Source organism: Nothoprocta perdicaria, unplaced genomic scaffold (genome assembly GCF_003342845.1).
Source record: "Nothoprocta perdicaria isolate Ctin4 unplaced genomic scaffold, notPer1 scaffold_72, whole genome shotgun sequence".
Taxonomy (NCBI): domain Eukaryota; kingdom Metazoa; phylum Chordata; class Aves; order Tinamiformes; family Tinamidae; genus Nothoprocta; species Nothoprocta perdicaria.
In genome coordinates this window covers 3507166-3522917 of record NW_020455999.1, presented here as the reverse complement: position 1 = coordinate 3522917, position 15752 = coordinate 3507166, and the positions used below count along the sequence as shown (strand labels likewise).

At 42.2% G+C, this 15752-nt stretch overlaps 3 protein-coding genes across 7 annotated transcripts; all 3 read right to left on the bottom strand.

The window, feature by feature from the left end:
* Positions 1 to 225: 225 nt before the first annotated feature.
* AURKAIP1 (aurora kinase A interacting protein 1) lies at positions 226 to 2712 on the bottom strand. 2 transcript variants are annotated; one of them, XM_026050983.1, is made up of 4 exons: positions 2698 to 2712; positions 2212 to 2302; positions 1573 to 2021; positions 226 to 889 (listed from the first exon to the last, which is right to left on the bottom strand). In XM_026050983.1, the coding sequence occupies exons 2-4, from the start codon at positions 2261 to 2263 to the stop codon at positions 782 to 784; spliced, it is 609 nt and encodes a 202-aa protein (XP_025906768.1). In that variant the 5' UTR covers positions 2264 to 2302; positions 2698 to 2712; the 3' UTR covers positions 226 to 781. The 2 variants fall into 2 exon arrangements, with proteins under 2 accessions (XP_025906768.1, XP_025906769.1); XM_026050984.1 differs by lacking the exon at positions 2698 to 2712 and having other exon boundaries at positions 1573 to 1748; positions 2006 to 2021; positions 2212 to 2228.
* Positions 2713 to 3914: 1202 nt separating this feature from the next.
* Positions 3915 to 13121, bottom strand: CCNL2 (cyclin L2). 4 transcript variants are annotated; one of them, XM_026050992.1, is made up of 11 exons: positions 12793 to 13121; positions 11592 to 11666; positions 11195 to 11304; positions 10774 to 10894; positions 9403 to 9467; positions 6514 to 6613; positions 6329 to 6433; positions 5979 to 6120; positions 5736 to 5853; positions 5561 to 5653; positions 3915 to 5118 (listed from the first exon to the last, which is right to left on the bottom strand). In XM_026050992.1, exons 1-11 carry the CDS (start codon positions 13114 to 13116, stop codon positions 4764 to 4766), a joined length of 1608 nt encoding a protein of 535 aa, XP_025906777.1. In that variant the 5' UTR covers positions 13117 to 13121; the 3' UTR covers positions 3915 to 4763. The 4 variants fall into 4 exon arrangements, with proteins under 4 accessions (XP_025906777.1, XP_025906780.1, XP_025906778.1 ...); XM_026050995.1 differs by lacking the exons at positions 11592 to 11666; positions 12793 to 13121 and having other exon boundaries at positions 11196 to 11214; XM_026050993.1 differs by lacking the exons at positions 9403 to 9467; positions 10774 to 10894; positions 11195 to 11304; positions 11592 to 11666; positions 12793 to 13121 and adding an exon at positions 6935 to 8615.
* A 423-nt stretch (positions 13122 to 13544) lies between these two features.
* MRPL20 (mitochondrial ribosomal protein L20) lies at positions 13545 to 15443 on the bottom strand. The gene is made up of 4 exons (XM_026051115.1): positions 15435 to 15443; positions 15084 to 15194; positions 14711 to 14788; positions 13545 to 14027 (listed from the first exon to the last, which is right to left on the bottom strand). The coding sequence occupies exons 1-4, from the start codon at positions 15441 to 15443 to the stop codon at positions 13854 to 13856; spliced, it is 372 nt and encodes a 123-aa protein (XP_025906900.1). The 3' UTR covers positions 13545 to 13853.
* Between the last annotated feature and the right edge of the window lie 309 nt (positions 15444 to 15752).

The window sequence follows — 15752 nt, the reverse complement described above, 5'->3', positions numbered from 1 at the left end:
GCAGAATAAACCTAAGAAATCTTACTTTTTCCCTTCTTTTCAAGATAAGTCCACCCCATGTTTATCTATTGACACACATATAGGAATGCTTTAGTTCCTAAGTTAACAACCTCCAATAGAAAATCAAAGCAGAACCTAAAACTCAGATAGGAAGCTTTTATGTCACGGTTTAAGATAAATATCCATAATTTTCACAGCTTTTGTTACTTTCTTCTACCATGCAAAAACAACCATTTACAAGAGGGCAATCTCTGACAAAATACAGTTTTTGTTTTTAGTGAATAGTAAGCCTTTCAACAAACTTTCTCCAATTAACTCTTCATTAAAAGTAGCAGACTTTCTATAGTATGCATGTATTTCATAATACTATAAAATAATGTGGTCACCTTAAACATAATTTAATTGCTGGAGTTTTATATAGTTACACAATCAGAAGACTTCTTTCACTTCATATTTCACCTCCCACAGCCTGTTGTTTTTAATCATATATCATCCAGTCTAACCTTTAATAGCACCTTCAGAAATTCAGCTACAGTCCAGAAGATTTATGTGCTCCAAGACACGGAAAGCAGCACAAGACTGCACACAGCAAATAACTGCTCAAAATACTTTTCTGAGGGAGAAGTGCACATCCACACCAAGTTTTCCCCCAGAAAACTGTTTACCAAAGATAAAAAGTGATCTCCTACTAATCTCACTACATTCAGAAGAAAAGGTTGAAAGAAGTCTGCATAAATATTTTTTAATTAAAATTATAGGTCAAAACTCATTACAAGCATTTTTATCGCTTTGAACTTTTCAAAAATATCTTGGGTGTTTGCCATCCTGCAGGAGGGTTTTTCAAACCAGCTCTTTTCCAGATGCGCTGCAAATCTTTCTCAAACTTCACCTGAAACAGAGCAAGAAGAAAAAATAAGTTAGAAGCAAGAGTACATCATTTAGGCACTGCTAAAGCAGTCCAAACTACCTGTATAATCCAAACATAATCTGTAGTTTTTAAAACTAGGCAGCTTGTTCTACTTGTCAAAATACAGTTAGCCCCACTGAGGAAAATACATCTGAAACACATGAGGATCTTGAGCCCACGTCTTTGCCTACTCCCCTCTACTAGGAAATGTGAGTAGTTTCTAGATGGAAGAAGAAATACGATATTCTCTCTCCAGCAGCTCTGTGGAACCACTCAAGGATGTTGACAAGACAGGAAGGAAACTAAAACAGCCTCCCAGGTATATTGGAAGTTGATGAATCAGTGATTTACACATGTGAAAAATTATTTTGTTAGCCTCTTATTAAAAGTCACTTTTATATAAGAAAAATTGCACACAGCTAATACCACACATGTCTTTTTACAAGCACAGAAATATTCTAATTTCTGAAGATATTTGGATCAAATAAATTAGAAAAACACGCCAGTAAACACTGGAGAGCTCAGAGCTCTCAGAGCTGCTGCTGTTTTCCCCTAAAACAAGTTTACCTGAAATTTTCCTCCCATTCCTAAAGGAAAGAGAGAGCAGTTTGTAAAGCAAAAATTAAGTGGGCAAATTTACCCATTTCTTTTTAATTCAAGCTTACCTGACGTTTCTTCTTGCGGCCTTCCTTTATCCTCCTTCGCACAAACTTTCGCCGCTTTAGCAGCTTTTTATACTTGTGCCGGTTCATTTTCCTCCTGCGGATCTTCAGAACATTCTTACATTCGAGTTGGTTGCCAACTGCTCCTTCCCCTTCTTCCATCTTAGCTCCCACATCAGCTGCTGGGCAGTCATATTGTTGCACAGGTTCATCGCCTACTTTTTCCTGAATATTGACTATTTCTGCTTTCGGAAGCAAGTATCTAACTGTCAGCCAGCTTTCCAAGGGACTGATGGAAAGCTTTCTAGGAACCAGCATCTCTTCCAGGTCAGGGTCCTGCACATGCCACTGCTGAGGCTGAGCTCCATTTTTGTTAGAGGGCTGAGTGCTATACTTGGTAAATGCAGAATGAGAATAAAGAATGGAAGACACTGACCTTGGCCAGAGGTGTCCTTGGAGAAGAAGAGAGCTTCATTTAAAAGGCAGAATTTTCAGAATTTAAATTTATTTCAATACGTGCCCTGCTCCATTCCCAAACCACCCACTATAGCCTCTAATATATATATAGTCTAATACAGAAGCTGCTTACAAGCAATTATTTTTTCTCCATAAAAACAATAAAGTTGCACAATAACCCTTTACCTGTAGTCTGTGAAGCCTTCACTAACTGGGAAGCCAGACGTGCTACTAACATATTTTTTCACCTGATGCGCTCCTCCAGATTCAGCAGTGACTGTGTTAAAATAAGTACATTTATTCCATARGGCAAACATGCTACCCTGACACCCCAAAATGCATCTTCCAGATTTAAAACCTATGGCAGATGGGCTCAGCTCCTCCAAACACCATTTTTTGACCAAAACAGGGTGCTATTCTGCTGAGAGGCCAGGTCCACACATCCTTACCGCCCCCTTGCCGCCTTTCAGGGCAGATTTAAGGGGGTTTCTGCTGTTTTGAGTACATAAATAAGGCAAGTCCAGACCCAAGCCGCGGTCCCTCCCCCCCCCCCAAGCAACGGGCGCTTCCCCCGGGAGCGCAGCGCGGCCTAACGGTGTCGTAACCGCGCTTGGCGCGGCCGGGCGGCCGCCCGCACTCGAGGCGCTCCCGAGGCCCGATCGCGGCTCCTACCCCGGGCCGCGGCCTCCGCCATCATCACTCACCATCCCCGCCCGCCGCCGCCCGCGCGCCGGAACTTCCGCCCGCCGCCTGCACCGCCCCCACCGCGCCCCCTGGCGGCACCCGCCGCAGCCGCGGAGCCTGAAGAGCCGCCCGGGAAAACGCTTCGAAACACGCCGGTTTACGACAAAAGCGACCAGAGGGGACACGAGGGGGCGGTGGGGGCGCTCCGTCCTTCCACCATGTTTTTTTTTTTTTATTGTGAATTATGTTGCCTTGCACCTGGGCAAGGGGCAGACATAATTTAATGCCAAAACACAGTAATTAAAGAGGGAGACACGGAGTCTCTCAGAACCAAATGACCAGGCAGCTCCTTACGCGGTCAACCTGCTCTAGTGCAAGGTGGAAAAAATCAAAAGAATCGAAAGAGAGACATCCCACAGAAGACTCTCACTTCAGTTTGCATTAAAAGCACTTGGGGTAGAGCTAAATTCTTCAGGGTTTGCCAGTTTGGGAAACAGATTAAAAGATGCAACTAGTCCAGTTAAAAACCACTCACCCCAACTCCATGCAAGCATCTTTTTGCCCTACCCAACTTCCCATCTATCTGCTGGCTCTCCCAAGTACATCACAGCTGAGAAAAGCCAGTTAGCAGAAATAGTTGAAAAGTGTCTGAGTTCAAGCCTCACAGATGAATGTTACCTCTCACAGTCGTCCTGAGGCATCTAAGAGCTTGGGATGCTCTTAGATGGCTCGGGATGCCTTGTGGTGTGCATCGACCACTGCAAGCCACCAATCAATCTCACCTGGGTGACAAGGGGCACTAACCCAGCAGTCAATGTTTTTAGTCAAGTCCTATAAGCTATGACAGCAAACTTAAATAAAAGCACAAATTTCACACATTGCATTCATATTCTCCTCCAGCAAGACATACACCCTGCTCAGGGTATCACATGTTAAAGTTGAAAATAAATGAACTATGATCTGTTGTCTCTTCATTCAAACCCAGATTTCTTCTTTCCTTATGAGGCACTGTGGTGTATATATAGCTCATGAGAAACTATCAAGTAAATATAATATAAAAATCAAATACTTTAATGAAATTAGGGCGCATGAGAACAACAGCTCAGATTATACCATTAGAACTGATACTACTGGGCTGGGTTGTTTTTTTTTTTTTCCCCATTTTGTTTTTAAACATGTTCTATTCCTCAACGAGCAAGACTGACAAACTATTACTCCAGAGTGTCAAAGATCCTGAGTAAAGAATTTCAAACCACATAGAATGTATATATAGGAAATGTCTATTGTGAGCTGGTGACCCGCACACAGCATTGCACGGATAAAAAATATACTACTTTCAATACACAGAGCTAAATACTTTCACATTTATCAGAACTTTCTACACAAGTCTTTGATAGAATTCAAGTTTTGAATTTTCTGTATATATCTTTCACTTGTATTAAACAAATGCTTATTTACATTGTGAATAAAGTGTAAAGGCTAGTAAGGCCATATTCCCATACTATACTGTAACACTGCAAAATATATATACACATATATAACCTAATATAGGCATAATTCTAAAAAAAAGTCACCTTACATTTGTACAACATAGTCGAATCAGTATGAAAAGACAGCTTTGTTAGCACCAAGACACTCCAATGGTTCTGAGGAACTGTCTCGAGCCTTCTAGTTCCACAGGGGAGGACTGTTCATCACAGTCCATCATCTACCGAGCAACGAAGTTCCCTGCTTGCAGGGCTGCCAATTCCAAGTAACACTCCCTTGCGCTACAGGATTTAAATTACTAAAAAGCAGGCAACGGGAGCACACCCGGGGCAAACTCTGCAGCATTACTGGATGGCACTCCAGCAGACAGCAACATCATCAGATTAAGTCTTCCACATCATCCTATCCCATTCACATATTTCCTTTGGATTAAAGTACAGAATTAGCAGCCAAATGGACATCACCGAAGCTAAAGTGGTTTATAAACCAGATTAACCCTAAGCTGTAAAGATCACACAGAGGAAAGAGCTCCCCTGAATTCCAAAGGGAAGAGCTCTTTGTCCTACTCATCGCCTGTGCCTGCTGTGGCCAGGGTGGTCTCGGTCATAGCGATGACCAGTTCGCTCATAGGAGCGCGAACGCTCGTGCCGGTGATTTCTGTAGTAGTGACTTTTCTTCTTGTACTTTCCTGAATGGTCAGGGCGCTCCCGGGACCGGCTCCTGGAACGTGACGAACTTCTACTGCGGGATTTCCTTGGTTTGTGTGTTGAGTATTTGTAGTCTTTTGACTTCTTGTAACTTCTCACCTTAGAACCTTTGTAACCAGACGTGTGGTTGAATTGCCTTGGAGGAGAGTCGCTGCGACTCCTAGAGCGGCTGTGGGATTTGGAACCGCTTGAAGTGGAGTAACTTTCACTTTTCCTACAGTAAAGGAGTACAGGAGAAAGCCTACATGATTTTTCTGAGAAGAATTTCTGATGAAGCAGATTGCTCTACATCACTATTAACTTCATCTCCCAACTCTCGTTACTAGCATTCACATTACCTTCACCCAGCTCTCACATTTTATGGCTGCAGCCACAGAAGCCCAGCTTTAAGTATGAAGCAGAAACATAAAGATACAAAGTTGAAAGCCTGTTTCTTAGGCAATACAGCAGCAATAAACAAGCCGCAGTTCAAAAATGCCCCAGTATTACACTCATTTTTCAGTGCAGTTTGCACAGATAAGGCATTATCAAACACACTGCAACCACCTGAACATGTTAGCTAAAACGGTAGAACTCTTATTCTTGGAACAGTATTATGTAGCATGGAAATCTGGGATGTTCTCACAGAATGCCCTTCTTTTGACAACAGCACGTACCTGTGCTTAGGGGATGCAGACCTGGATGGCGACCTCGAATAACTCTGATCTCTACTTCCACTTCGACTTCTACTTTCTCTTCCTTTCTGAACACTGCAAGGCATAATAAACTAATAATCTATTTCGCTTAAAATACTATGGGGGAAAAAAAAAGTTTTCATTATGTAAGACTTACCCATTTACTGGACTATTTGAACTTGTTCTTTTTGCTCCCTCATTTTTTCTTTTAGCATTCTTCATTGCCTGCACAGGTAGTGGTGAGGGTTTATTTCCTTTAATTTCTTTTGGAGACTCTAAGAGGAAAAAGAAAAAAAAAAGTCTGTTACCTTGATTTGCAGGATAAATAGTGGATGAATCATCATAATAAAGACTAGAAGAGGCCTGCAAGACAAGGAGTATTCAGGCACCTAGAACTTACCGTTTTTTGGTACAGGGGAAAATCCTGATGTATTATCCAAGCCGGGGGTTCCCTCGGGTAGCAGACCTTTAGCTTGTGCTTTTGCCTCTTCAATTGCTAGTTTCTTTTTTTCTACTTTACTTTCCAGATCAATTAACTCAACCTTCAAAGAAATGAACACTGCTCACAATCAAGTCTTGCAAACCGGACTTTCTATAGCCTCATTAAAAAAAAAAAAGAGAGACCCCAACCCTGTGACTTATATGCCACTCCACTACTCTACCAGGCTTGTAGCTGGCTTCAAATGGAGTAGGGATTTCTGACTCCCATTCAAAGTCACAGTCTGGGGCTCATAACAGGAGAAAACCAACCTTCTTCCGAGTATAAAGTTGCAAAATTTTTAAACAGATTTCTTGAATCTCTTCTTCTGTTGCACCAAAGAGTAGAAACCAATGTGGGCGATTAGGAAGTGGAATCTAAAAGGGAAGGGATAACCCACTCAGTTTGCTGCTTTTAAGATCTTACAGACTTGAATTGCATGGAACTGTATGCTCACCTCCAGCGTCCTGGCTGCGAGGTAAATACAGGCACACGCAATGCTTTCCGGCTGGAATCTTACAAAGACATCTGTTCTCAGGCTGTCATTCATGTAATTCCTAAAAGACAAGATATCAACAGACCTACAGGACACCGCCTTTTTCTTCCTACTGCTTTTTCTTCTATAAGGACTATTTCTCTCTGCCTTCAGCTACTAAGCTTCAGCCTTACACTCCTGTAATTCTAAAGAAAAGTCGAATAAAACTTTACTAAATAATTCCCTCAAGTGGAGGAATGTGAAACAGAACTTTGACTGACTGGATGGCTGTTGAAAATTCCATTCCGAAAAGAGAACCAATTTTAACTTCACTTTTCCCCCTGAAACTCTACTGGCCTGCTCTCATGCAATAGAGATTTTTTTCCCCCTCAATATAACATACAATATAGCTGAAGTAGTCAATTATAGGATTTTAGCTTCACGTATTTCTCTGCAATATGACTGAACTTCGGTAGTTTGTTGAAAGCTGCAGATCCTGTGGTAGTTGTCCATGAAAACGCAGTCCGCTTCAACATGTTCCACGGGGAGGGTTTTCCAAAGTGTTCATTTTCCTTCAAAAAAGGCCATTTTCCATCCAGAATCAAACTCATGGTGATGCAAAAAAAGTGTCACAGAAGAGACTGGGATGTTCGGGAATATGCACTCAGAAGAATATTCCGCATTCAGGCAAATCTCTTCTTTGGCATGTGAAATACGGTATCCAAATTGTCCCATTTCAATAAAGTTGCTTAAAATGAATAGTCACAGAATGAGAAATGAGAATGAGAATTTCTCATGAGAATGAGAAAACTGTAAAATATTGCATATATTCCAGTCAGTACATAGTAAAATTATTCTTATAAAGCCTTAAGCAAAGCAAGTATATTCCTCTGTATCTGTCAGCTGAAGTGCTTAAAATGGTTTAGGTTTCTGAGTACGTATTTCAAAATACCATATAGAAAAAGCAATAAAACCCAATCTCCCTCACCCCACCTATACACCTCTAAATAATAAGCATTCTGAAAGTAGTAGGTAACTGAACATGCAAGTGCCCAGTACACAAGGATTCACTAAGCCCCAAGACATCCAAAACAGAGACCACAGTCCACTTCAATCCAGTTTACACGGGAAAGACAAAAAGGAACTTTAAATTCATCCCATCTGCCCTAATTTTCTATTATTTTCCAGTTTATACAGAAAGCAATTGCTACACCAGAAAAGTTGTGCCAAACAGCACACAGAGCACAAAGCTTTGCCAAATAATATTCCAAATATCTGAAAGTCACGTAGACTTTTTCTAACTTAAGTGGACACTAAACATTGTCTATTCCCATGTCTGCCTTCTGCTAAATTTCCCTGTGGTCTCAGAATCTAGATGTATGAGGAAATGAATACTTGTCACAATATTTAAAGAAGGTAATGCAATAAAAACAAATATTTCAACATTTTTTAAAATGGTGGATACCCACCAGTTCTCATATACTGGAAGCAAATATCAGAACACAAATACTTGATTTTAAACATTTGAACCATTTCTCATTCGGGTTATTTCCTTTCTCCTCCTCATCCATCTTTCTCTTCATAGCAAATAGAACATTAGCAACTAATAGTCCGTAACTTGTATCTGAATCCACCATACAATGATACTGGGAAATCTGATAGGTGAAAATTTCTCTAAGCTCCCAACCAAAGATGCATTTGATTCGAAGCATTACATCCATTCAGTTACTTAAAAATTACAAACAGAAACTAGATTTCAACTTTTGTTAATTCATCCCCTCAAGTCCCGCTTTCATTTATCATCTAAGATGATACCATTTTAACAGTTATAGGAATTTAACAGTCAATGTCTGTCAGAACTTTAACAAAGTTATAAAGAATTCAATCATCAAAAAGCACAACAAAAAATAAAAGACAGTAAGAGGTGAAACAGTATAAAAAGCACATGAAGCAGTTGGCCAGTTACTATACTATCATGTATATACCACCTGTCTAGAGTCAGCCTTCTCTTTGTAGAGCCTGCTTTGGTTTGACTGAAGACGGCAGCTATCCCTGCACCATAGCGCTTGGGCAGCAGAGGAGAAGTCTTAGTCACTTACCCTCAGAGGCTACCCTTTGATTAAAAGAGTACAGAAAAGAAAAGTCAAAACTGGTTCTCTACACACAGATCACAGTACCAGACAGTTCAGTCAGCAGAAATATGGTGCTTGGATTTTTTTTTTTTTAAACAAAACTTTTATTTTGTTTAAAAACTCTATCAATCTGTTGAATTCAAGACCTGGAATTTTATGTTAGCTGCCCGCCCCCAAAAAGCTTTACAGTATTGAGAGCAACAAGGTAGAGGACATGTCTTGGCAAACACTCAAGTTTTTCCAGTCTCGGAAGCTGACATCTTGCATTATCCACATGGCTAAAAAGAATTTTCCTGCGCTGCAAGTTCTTGATACAATTGTTTTAGCAAAGAGCTCAAGTACTGAGGGCACTTTCTTTCCCAAATACTGGTAACAGACTTCAACTGCACAAACAGTTTATACAGAGAACAAACATCACACACTCCAGCACCCCCACTCCCAAAAAAGAGTAATGCTGCAAACCCACTCAGTATTTTCCCTTCAGCTGGAAGCAGAGAGAGCTAAGTGAGAATCCAGGGTGGAGAGCAACCTTACCATAACGAGCACCTCAAACTTAAGAGGCTCATCAACATTTGGGTAGTAGTTTGGGGCACTCCGAGCAACAGAGTGTAGCTGTCTGGTTTGGCCCATATCATTTCTGAGCAATGCAGCCCAGAGAGCCTTAAGTGACATATTTCTGCTACTGCCCCTGCTGGTCTCTTAAAACAGACACAAACACATACAAAAACCATCAACTTACCATGAAGTCTGGACCAGGTGTTGGTTACGTTCACATTCTAATACCTGAAGATACATAACGATTATCTGGAAGATACGGGTTATTGAGTTATTACCAAGAATCTTGAGAGCCACCTATTTAATTCAGAGGGATATCCACGAAGCTTCTGCTACTCTCTTTCAGGTTTTAAGACTCCAATAACGTGCTTGCAACACACCCAGCATTTGCGCACATAGTTTCTGCCTTCCAGCGCAGAAGCTTGCACAAGTTACACACAGCCAAACATGACCTCCCTAGCTTGCTGACTGCCGAGTTCAGTCACCTAGGAGGCTGTTTTTCCAACTGTTTTCAAGTTAGGTATGTTCCCCTACCCAATTCATCGTTCCTTTTTAGCTGCAACGTGGAAGAAAACACAGCTAGCTGTGGTATGTGACAATGGAAGAGTAAGAGCATTTGCAGAGAACAGACCTAGCGTGCAGCATGCATCATTTTTTATTCGGTCCCGAGTATTTCAGTTTGAAAGCAACAACTGAAAGACATCATGTTTACCCCACTCAACCCAGTAGGACGCAGATAAACTGCTTAAATAAACAAATAATAACAGCTAACAAACAAGTACAGCTCTCCTCTGAGGCACCGAGCAAATACTAAAAAATCAGGTAATCTCTGAAGACCTTAAGACAATAGTATCTGCTAGAAAAATTAAGAGTAAAATCCCAAGTTCTAAAGATACTGAAGAYTGTCAATTAGATCCTATCAGCTATTTAAGGTCTAATGCTAATACTGATGATACTAGAAATTATCACCTTAAATGTTTATAGTATGGAGGTGTCACTCTACTTTGTTGCTTGGCATTCTAAATTTGAGAATAACTCTCTCTCTTTGGGTAAACCACTTCCCCTGTTCTGAAGTTTCAGAACAGAAGAAACACCCCTACACCACATAGGCTTAATATCCTCAGCATACCTCTAAAATATTCACGGCAGAGGCTATTTATCTAATAAAAATATTACAACTCTGAGGCTCTAAAGCCCTTTCTGCCCAAGGGTCGACACCTGGCATAACGCCACGGCGTAAAAAAATTTCTAATCAAGGCTACCCGCTTAAGCAAGCTTTATTCTAAAGCAAACCATTCGAGTAGATTTGACTTCAAGGAACACTTAACATCTGTATCCATCTCCAGTCGTCATTCAGCAGCGATACAAGACCAACTAGTATGAATCTCTTAAATGAGAAAGAGAATCAACACTGTAAGAAACTAGTTTTACTATTTTTGTGGTGTCAGGTGCAAATCACAGAACTTCTGTAGATATAAGTGGTCTACTCAAACTGTTGCAGAACATATGATACATACATCAACTGCTTTTTAAAGTTAGCTCATATAGTACAAACCTTATGAGGATGCTTTACGTGAACACAAAATCCCAACTCCTTTAGGACTCTTCTTTCTGCCTTAATAATTTGATTCTTCAAGTTAACATACTCTTGATCCAGTATCAGAGGCACAGGTTTTCTGTAAGACAATTTCAAGTGCCATCAAATAAGATATTCTTAAGCTGCATATGAGTCTCCCATGTTGTTAAATTGCATTTGAGTAAAAATGAAGATTTTGCCATTAGTTATAAATCACAGAACATATTTACTTGAGAAAGACTGGACAACAAGTTTTTCTCCCTTAAGAGATTTTTTCAAGTGATTCTCTGATTTACAAGGGAGGTAACAACAGCAATTTGATTTAGCATTTTAATTTTAAAGTTTTTAAAGTTTTATATTTAAATACATTAAAAGGTAATACTTCAAAGTCTAAGCTTACTTTTTCTCCCTTATGTGTCGAAGGCGATGGAACACGTTAATAACATCCCTTATGCGCCTCGGTGCCTCTTCTATTTTGGATGCCAGATGAACGCAGGCCATTGACACATGCTGAAATATAAGTATTGCAACATACTGATGTTTTGCTCAAATCTGGAGCTGATTGCCTCCAACAGCTTAAGGAGGGATAACAAGAGAAAATTGTGGTAAAAACAGGAAATACTCAAAGCTTGGCAAAATCAGTACTTGCTTCTATGTAGCTCTGTAAGATTATATACACCAATAACTCTAACTTACAGCTGGGTTACCGAATGCTTGCATCACACCTAGTTCAAAGATTTAATCACATATGTAGCATATGAATTTTTAATATTCAGCGTATCTGTAAAATTTCTTACCTCCATGGAATGCTTCACAAAAGACTTGGTATAAAAAAAGCGTTGAAACAGCACTTGCCCAGTAGCCATAGCCACCTGAAAACAAAGATACCACAACAGGTATTAAAAAAACAAATAAACAAACAAACAAACAACTTGTTTGCTTGTCCTAGTTCCAAACAAGTCATCTAGAATGACTTCAAAAGATTTAAGACCCAGAAAACTAGTCAAAAAGGCTCTGCAACACTCAGCCATAAGCAATCGCTATCTCGGGTAACATTTCTAACAGCTTTTGTTATTGCATACTTTCATTCCAGAAAAAAAACTCATACCATTTTATATTAGCTGAATGACTGCCCTCAAGTTTATTTGCAATGATTCCCTAGCAAAATACTTTACGGGGACTAGAAAAATCATTACGGAAATCGAAAGCAAGTATAAATACTCCCCACTGTGTGGCCCAGAAAACAGTACCATATTGAACTATTCTTAGGCTTGGCAGTAAGTTCTGTGTCATCTAAAGAAAACTGGCATCACTATCTCAATAAAGCCCTTTAAAAAAACTACCACCAACAAGCCAAATCATGTCTTACGAGGTCAACGTATGGATTTTAAAACCGAATTTCTTTCAAATGAATTAAAGAAACACACTAAAAAAGTGACAGTGAAATAAGAAGGAAAAAAAAAAGGGGGACTACATTTATTTTTTCCATTTAGCTGTACTACGAGACGTTACGGTAAGTTTTACACCCCAGACGCCAGCAAAAACAAGTGAAACTGAACTTCATGGGGAAATAAAAACATTTCCGAGGCCGCTACAACTACAGAGCTCCCCTGGAGCCTCCCTTCGCCACCCGCGGCCTTAACAAAGCACGGCCCGCGGGGGCGGCGCAGGAAGGCGGTGACATCACCCGCTTCCTGCCCCGGCCAGACGGGTGGCGGGGGAGGGATCGCGGCCCCGGGGGGAACCCCCGCTGCGCCCCCTCCTCAACGGCGGCCGCTCCGGGCCCCGCGCGCGACGGGGAACGCGGGAGGGCCCCACGACGGCGGCTCCCCTCGCGCCGTCTCCGCGAACAAAGCCGCTCCCCTCCCCCCGCACGAGGCCCCAGCGCCGCCTCCATTTTCGCCGCCCCGGAGGCGCCTGTAGCCCCGGGGGCGTCCCCGCGAGACCCTTTTTTCGCCCTCGCCCTCCCGCCCCGGGACTCGCGGGGCCAGGACCCACCTGCGGCAGCCGCAGCAGGATGCCGGCCGCCTGGATAAGCTCACAGCCCGTGACGCGCAACTCGGTCTCGGTGTCGGGGTCGAGGCCGCTGCTCATGGAGGGCGTGAAGCGCAGCGTGTGCTCAGGCAGCAGGCAGTTCTCCAGTGTGATCAACACGCCCGAGTAGAGGCGGTCACCGATGAGCACCGCGCCGGGGCCCGGCGCCGCCGCGGCGCTGCCCGTTGCCGGCGCACCTCCCAAGGCCGCGGCCCCGCCGGCCTGAGGTGCTGCGGGGCCACCCGCCATGGCCGCCACAGCCGCCGCGCTGCCTACGCCCGCCGCCATTTTGTGCTGGTGGAGCCGAGAGCGCCACCGCCTCGCCCGGCTCCGCGGCCCCGCCCGCGCCCCAGCGCCCGACCCACCCTTCCCCTCTCCCCGCGCCTCCTATTGGCGGAAGGCACGGGAGCCCCGCCTGCCCATTGGCTCTGACTCACGCCTGTCCCCGGCGGAGCAGAGCGCCGTGACGCAAGCGGTGGAGATTTGAACGGAGCGGAAGTTCCGGCGCGGCCCGAGGGCGCCGCCATTGCCGGTTTAACGGCCGCGTCAGAGCTGCGTGTCCTCGACCCGCAGCCCTTCCCCAAGGCCCGTTGCTGCAAACAGGGCTGAAGCCCCGCTGGGGTCTGGGGCCGCTTGTCCCCACCACAGCACAAAGCTGTACCGGGGTGCTGCAAACACCAACGTTCACCCCTCAGATATATTTGAACACTCTTGGAAAAAAAAATCTTTATTAACTCCTTAACAGAAGAAATATCCATAATGTGTATCTCATTAACATGTAACTTCTATAGGCTTGGCTTGCCACCAACTTTGGATGGCAATTTTTAAACCCATGGGTTTTAGTCAGAACAACACGGGGAGGAGGAAGAAAGAAAAAGACAGAAACACAAGCTTCCTGTCTAAGACTTGCCCCCTCTTCCCTCCTTGTTAGAGGCAGCTTTGGAGAATTTTGCTCCACAGGCACAAGTTTCACAGCAGCCTCTGCAGTTCCTGTTTACAATGCGCATCCACCAATTATTTTGCTATCAATAGTGATGCACAATACGTGAAAATATCCCCTCTGGTTCTTTTCCATCTCCAAGAGCAGCAAGGAAGCCTTCTTGTCTCCTTCTCTGGGCTAAAGCAGCTAGGGACTTGAATGTCTTTGGCTCATAAATAGCTAAATCAGCAATCATTTTCCTGTTCAGCTCCACCTGAGACTAAAGGCAAAGAGAACTGTTAGTTGAGCACAATAATCTCTAAGGACATTGCTGCAATTGCTGTATCCCTGTGCAAAATCTCACATTTTAGAACATCATCTTTTTTTCTACGTGTTACAATTTTGAAACAGAAAACTGTGAGACGTGACAATCCAATCGTGGATGCCTCGTTAAGCCATTACGTTAAAGTCCTTGAAGCAAAACAAAAGAACAGAAAAAAAAATCCATTCTGTCAGAGGACTGCCTGCTACCACATGCATATTTTTAATGTTTCTTCAACTAAAAAAAAGGGAGCTATTGTTCAATACCTGTGGTAGCAAAAAAACACAAGATTATTTTACAAGAAATTACTTTAACTGACAATCTCTTTATGGAATAAATAACAATATCCTCATTTTTAAAAATATGCAGGAAAGTCTGGGGGAGGAGAAGAGGAAGGGGCAACAGTATTCCCCAAGATTAAAGGAGATTATGCATATTAGGAAGAGAAACGGGTTTAGAGAACACCTTATTTCCTGGACCAAGTGAAACTCCTGCCATAAGCAGTATCACACTAAACATCACTAAAACTGGAAGTTTTTGGGGTTTTAAGAAATCTGTTTTCCTGACACTGTAGAAGAGCAGTATCAGACATTCTGTCCAGCTTGCTTCAAAGACTTTTTTTTTTGAAGCCTCACACTTACCTTAATCAGATTGCTTATAAAAGCTGGGTATTTCAAACCATGTTCAAGGGAAGCTGCTTCAATCCTTGTGATCCAGAGCTGAAGGTATAAAAAGTACAATTTTGGATGACGAAATATTTTAAAATAAAGTTTTACTTGGCTTGATATGCTTACACTTAATACATAAAACAATCTTCTCAGTACAACACATGCCTCTAAACTTTAGAATATGACTTTTGCCATAGCACAGAGGGACTATGCTCGCCTCTAAATTCATACTACTATTTTCTACTCGCYGTTTTTAAAAAAATATTGTGAGATCACCCCCATTTTCAAGGAAAAATGGATATATCAGTTCTGCTCTTCTCCCCTTTTACTGTTCACTTGCTCTTACCGCTCTTAGGAATCTCTTCTTCTCTCTTCTGGCCTTCGTGGACTTCACAAAAGCTCTCCGAACACTTCGTACTGCCAGCTTGTAACAGCGGTTCTTCCTTCCACGAAAATGCTGAAAAAAACGCAACGTGTTCTGATTCAGTTATCTTTATGACTGCTAATCTCTTTTTTAATATAAACATAAAATAAATATATATTTTGATATATGTTCCTTTGTATTTCTCTGCAGCCTTCTGCAAGAAAAAAAAAAAACACACGAACACTTCAAAACCATCAGTTAGGCCTTCAGTTGGCCCCTAATGCAAATACTTTTTTCCCTTATTTTACAGCATGAGAGCAGCAGCAAAATCACCTTCAACATTTGCTACCAATCCCTAAACTCAGGTATTTATCTGCACTCGTGAACTAACTTCAGGACAGGAGGCAGCACAGGCATCACATGACCAAAATATTCTTAATTTTCATATTTTTCTTCTCTGTGCTGCAGCAAGGGGCATTGCTACCAGCACACCAACCTTCTGCCCTTGAGAAAGCCTAAGAGCTATGGGGTCAAATTCACCTCAAGTCAAGCCCAGCCAAGCCGTAAATAAGTGTCTCTCACCTTTTAAAATGAACTTGAAAATAATATATATTTGTTGCTATTTCGTCCATTAAAGAAAAAAAAAAAAAA

Coding starts and splice junctions, on each gene's coding strand:
- AURKAIP1 (XM_026050983.1), bottom strand. CDS start 2,263: ATGTTAGTAGCACGTCTGGCTTCCCAGTTAGTGAAGGCTTCACAGACT. Junction 2,022..2,211: donor GAAGGCTTCACAGACTACAG/GTAAAGGGTTAT, acceptor TTCTTCTCCAAG/GACACCTCTGGCCAAGGTCA. Junction 890..1,572: donor GCCGCAAGAAGAAACGTCAG/GTAAGCTTGAAT, acceptor GCTCTGTTTCAG/GTGAAGTTTGAGAAAGATTT.
- CCNL2 (XM_026050992.1), bottom strand. CDS start 13,116: ATGGCGGCGGGCGTAGGCAGCGCGGCGGCTGTGGCGGCCATGGCGGGT. Junction 6,121..6,328: donor AACTTTATACTCGGAAGAAG/GTTGGTTTTCTC, acceptor ATTTCTTTGAAG/GTTGAGTTAATTGATCTGGA. Junction 5,119..5,560: donor TCTGCATCCCCTAAGCACAG/GTACGTGCTGTT, acceptor CCTTTACTGTAG/GAAAAGTGAAAGTTACTCCA.
- MRPL20 (XM_026051115.1), bottom strand. Junction 14,789..15,083: donor AGAAGAGATTCCTAAGAGCG/GTAAGAGCAAGT, acceptor TTATACCTTCAG/CTCTGGATCACAAGGATTGA. Junction 14,028..14,710: donor TTATAAGCAATCTGATTAAG/GTAAGTGTGAGG, acceptor CTTTGCCTTTAG/TCTCAGGTGGAGCTGAACAG.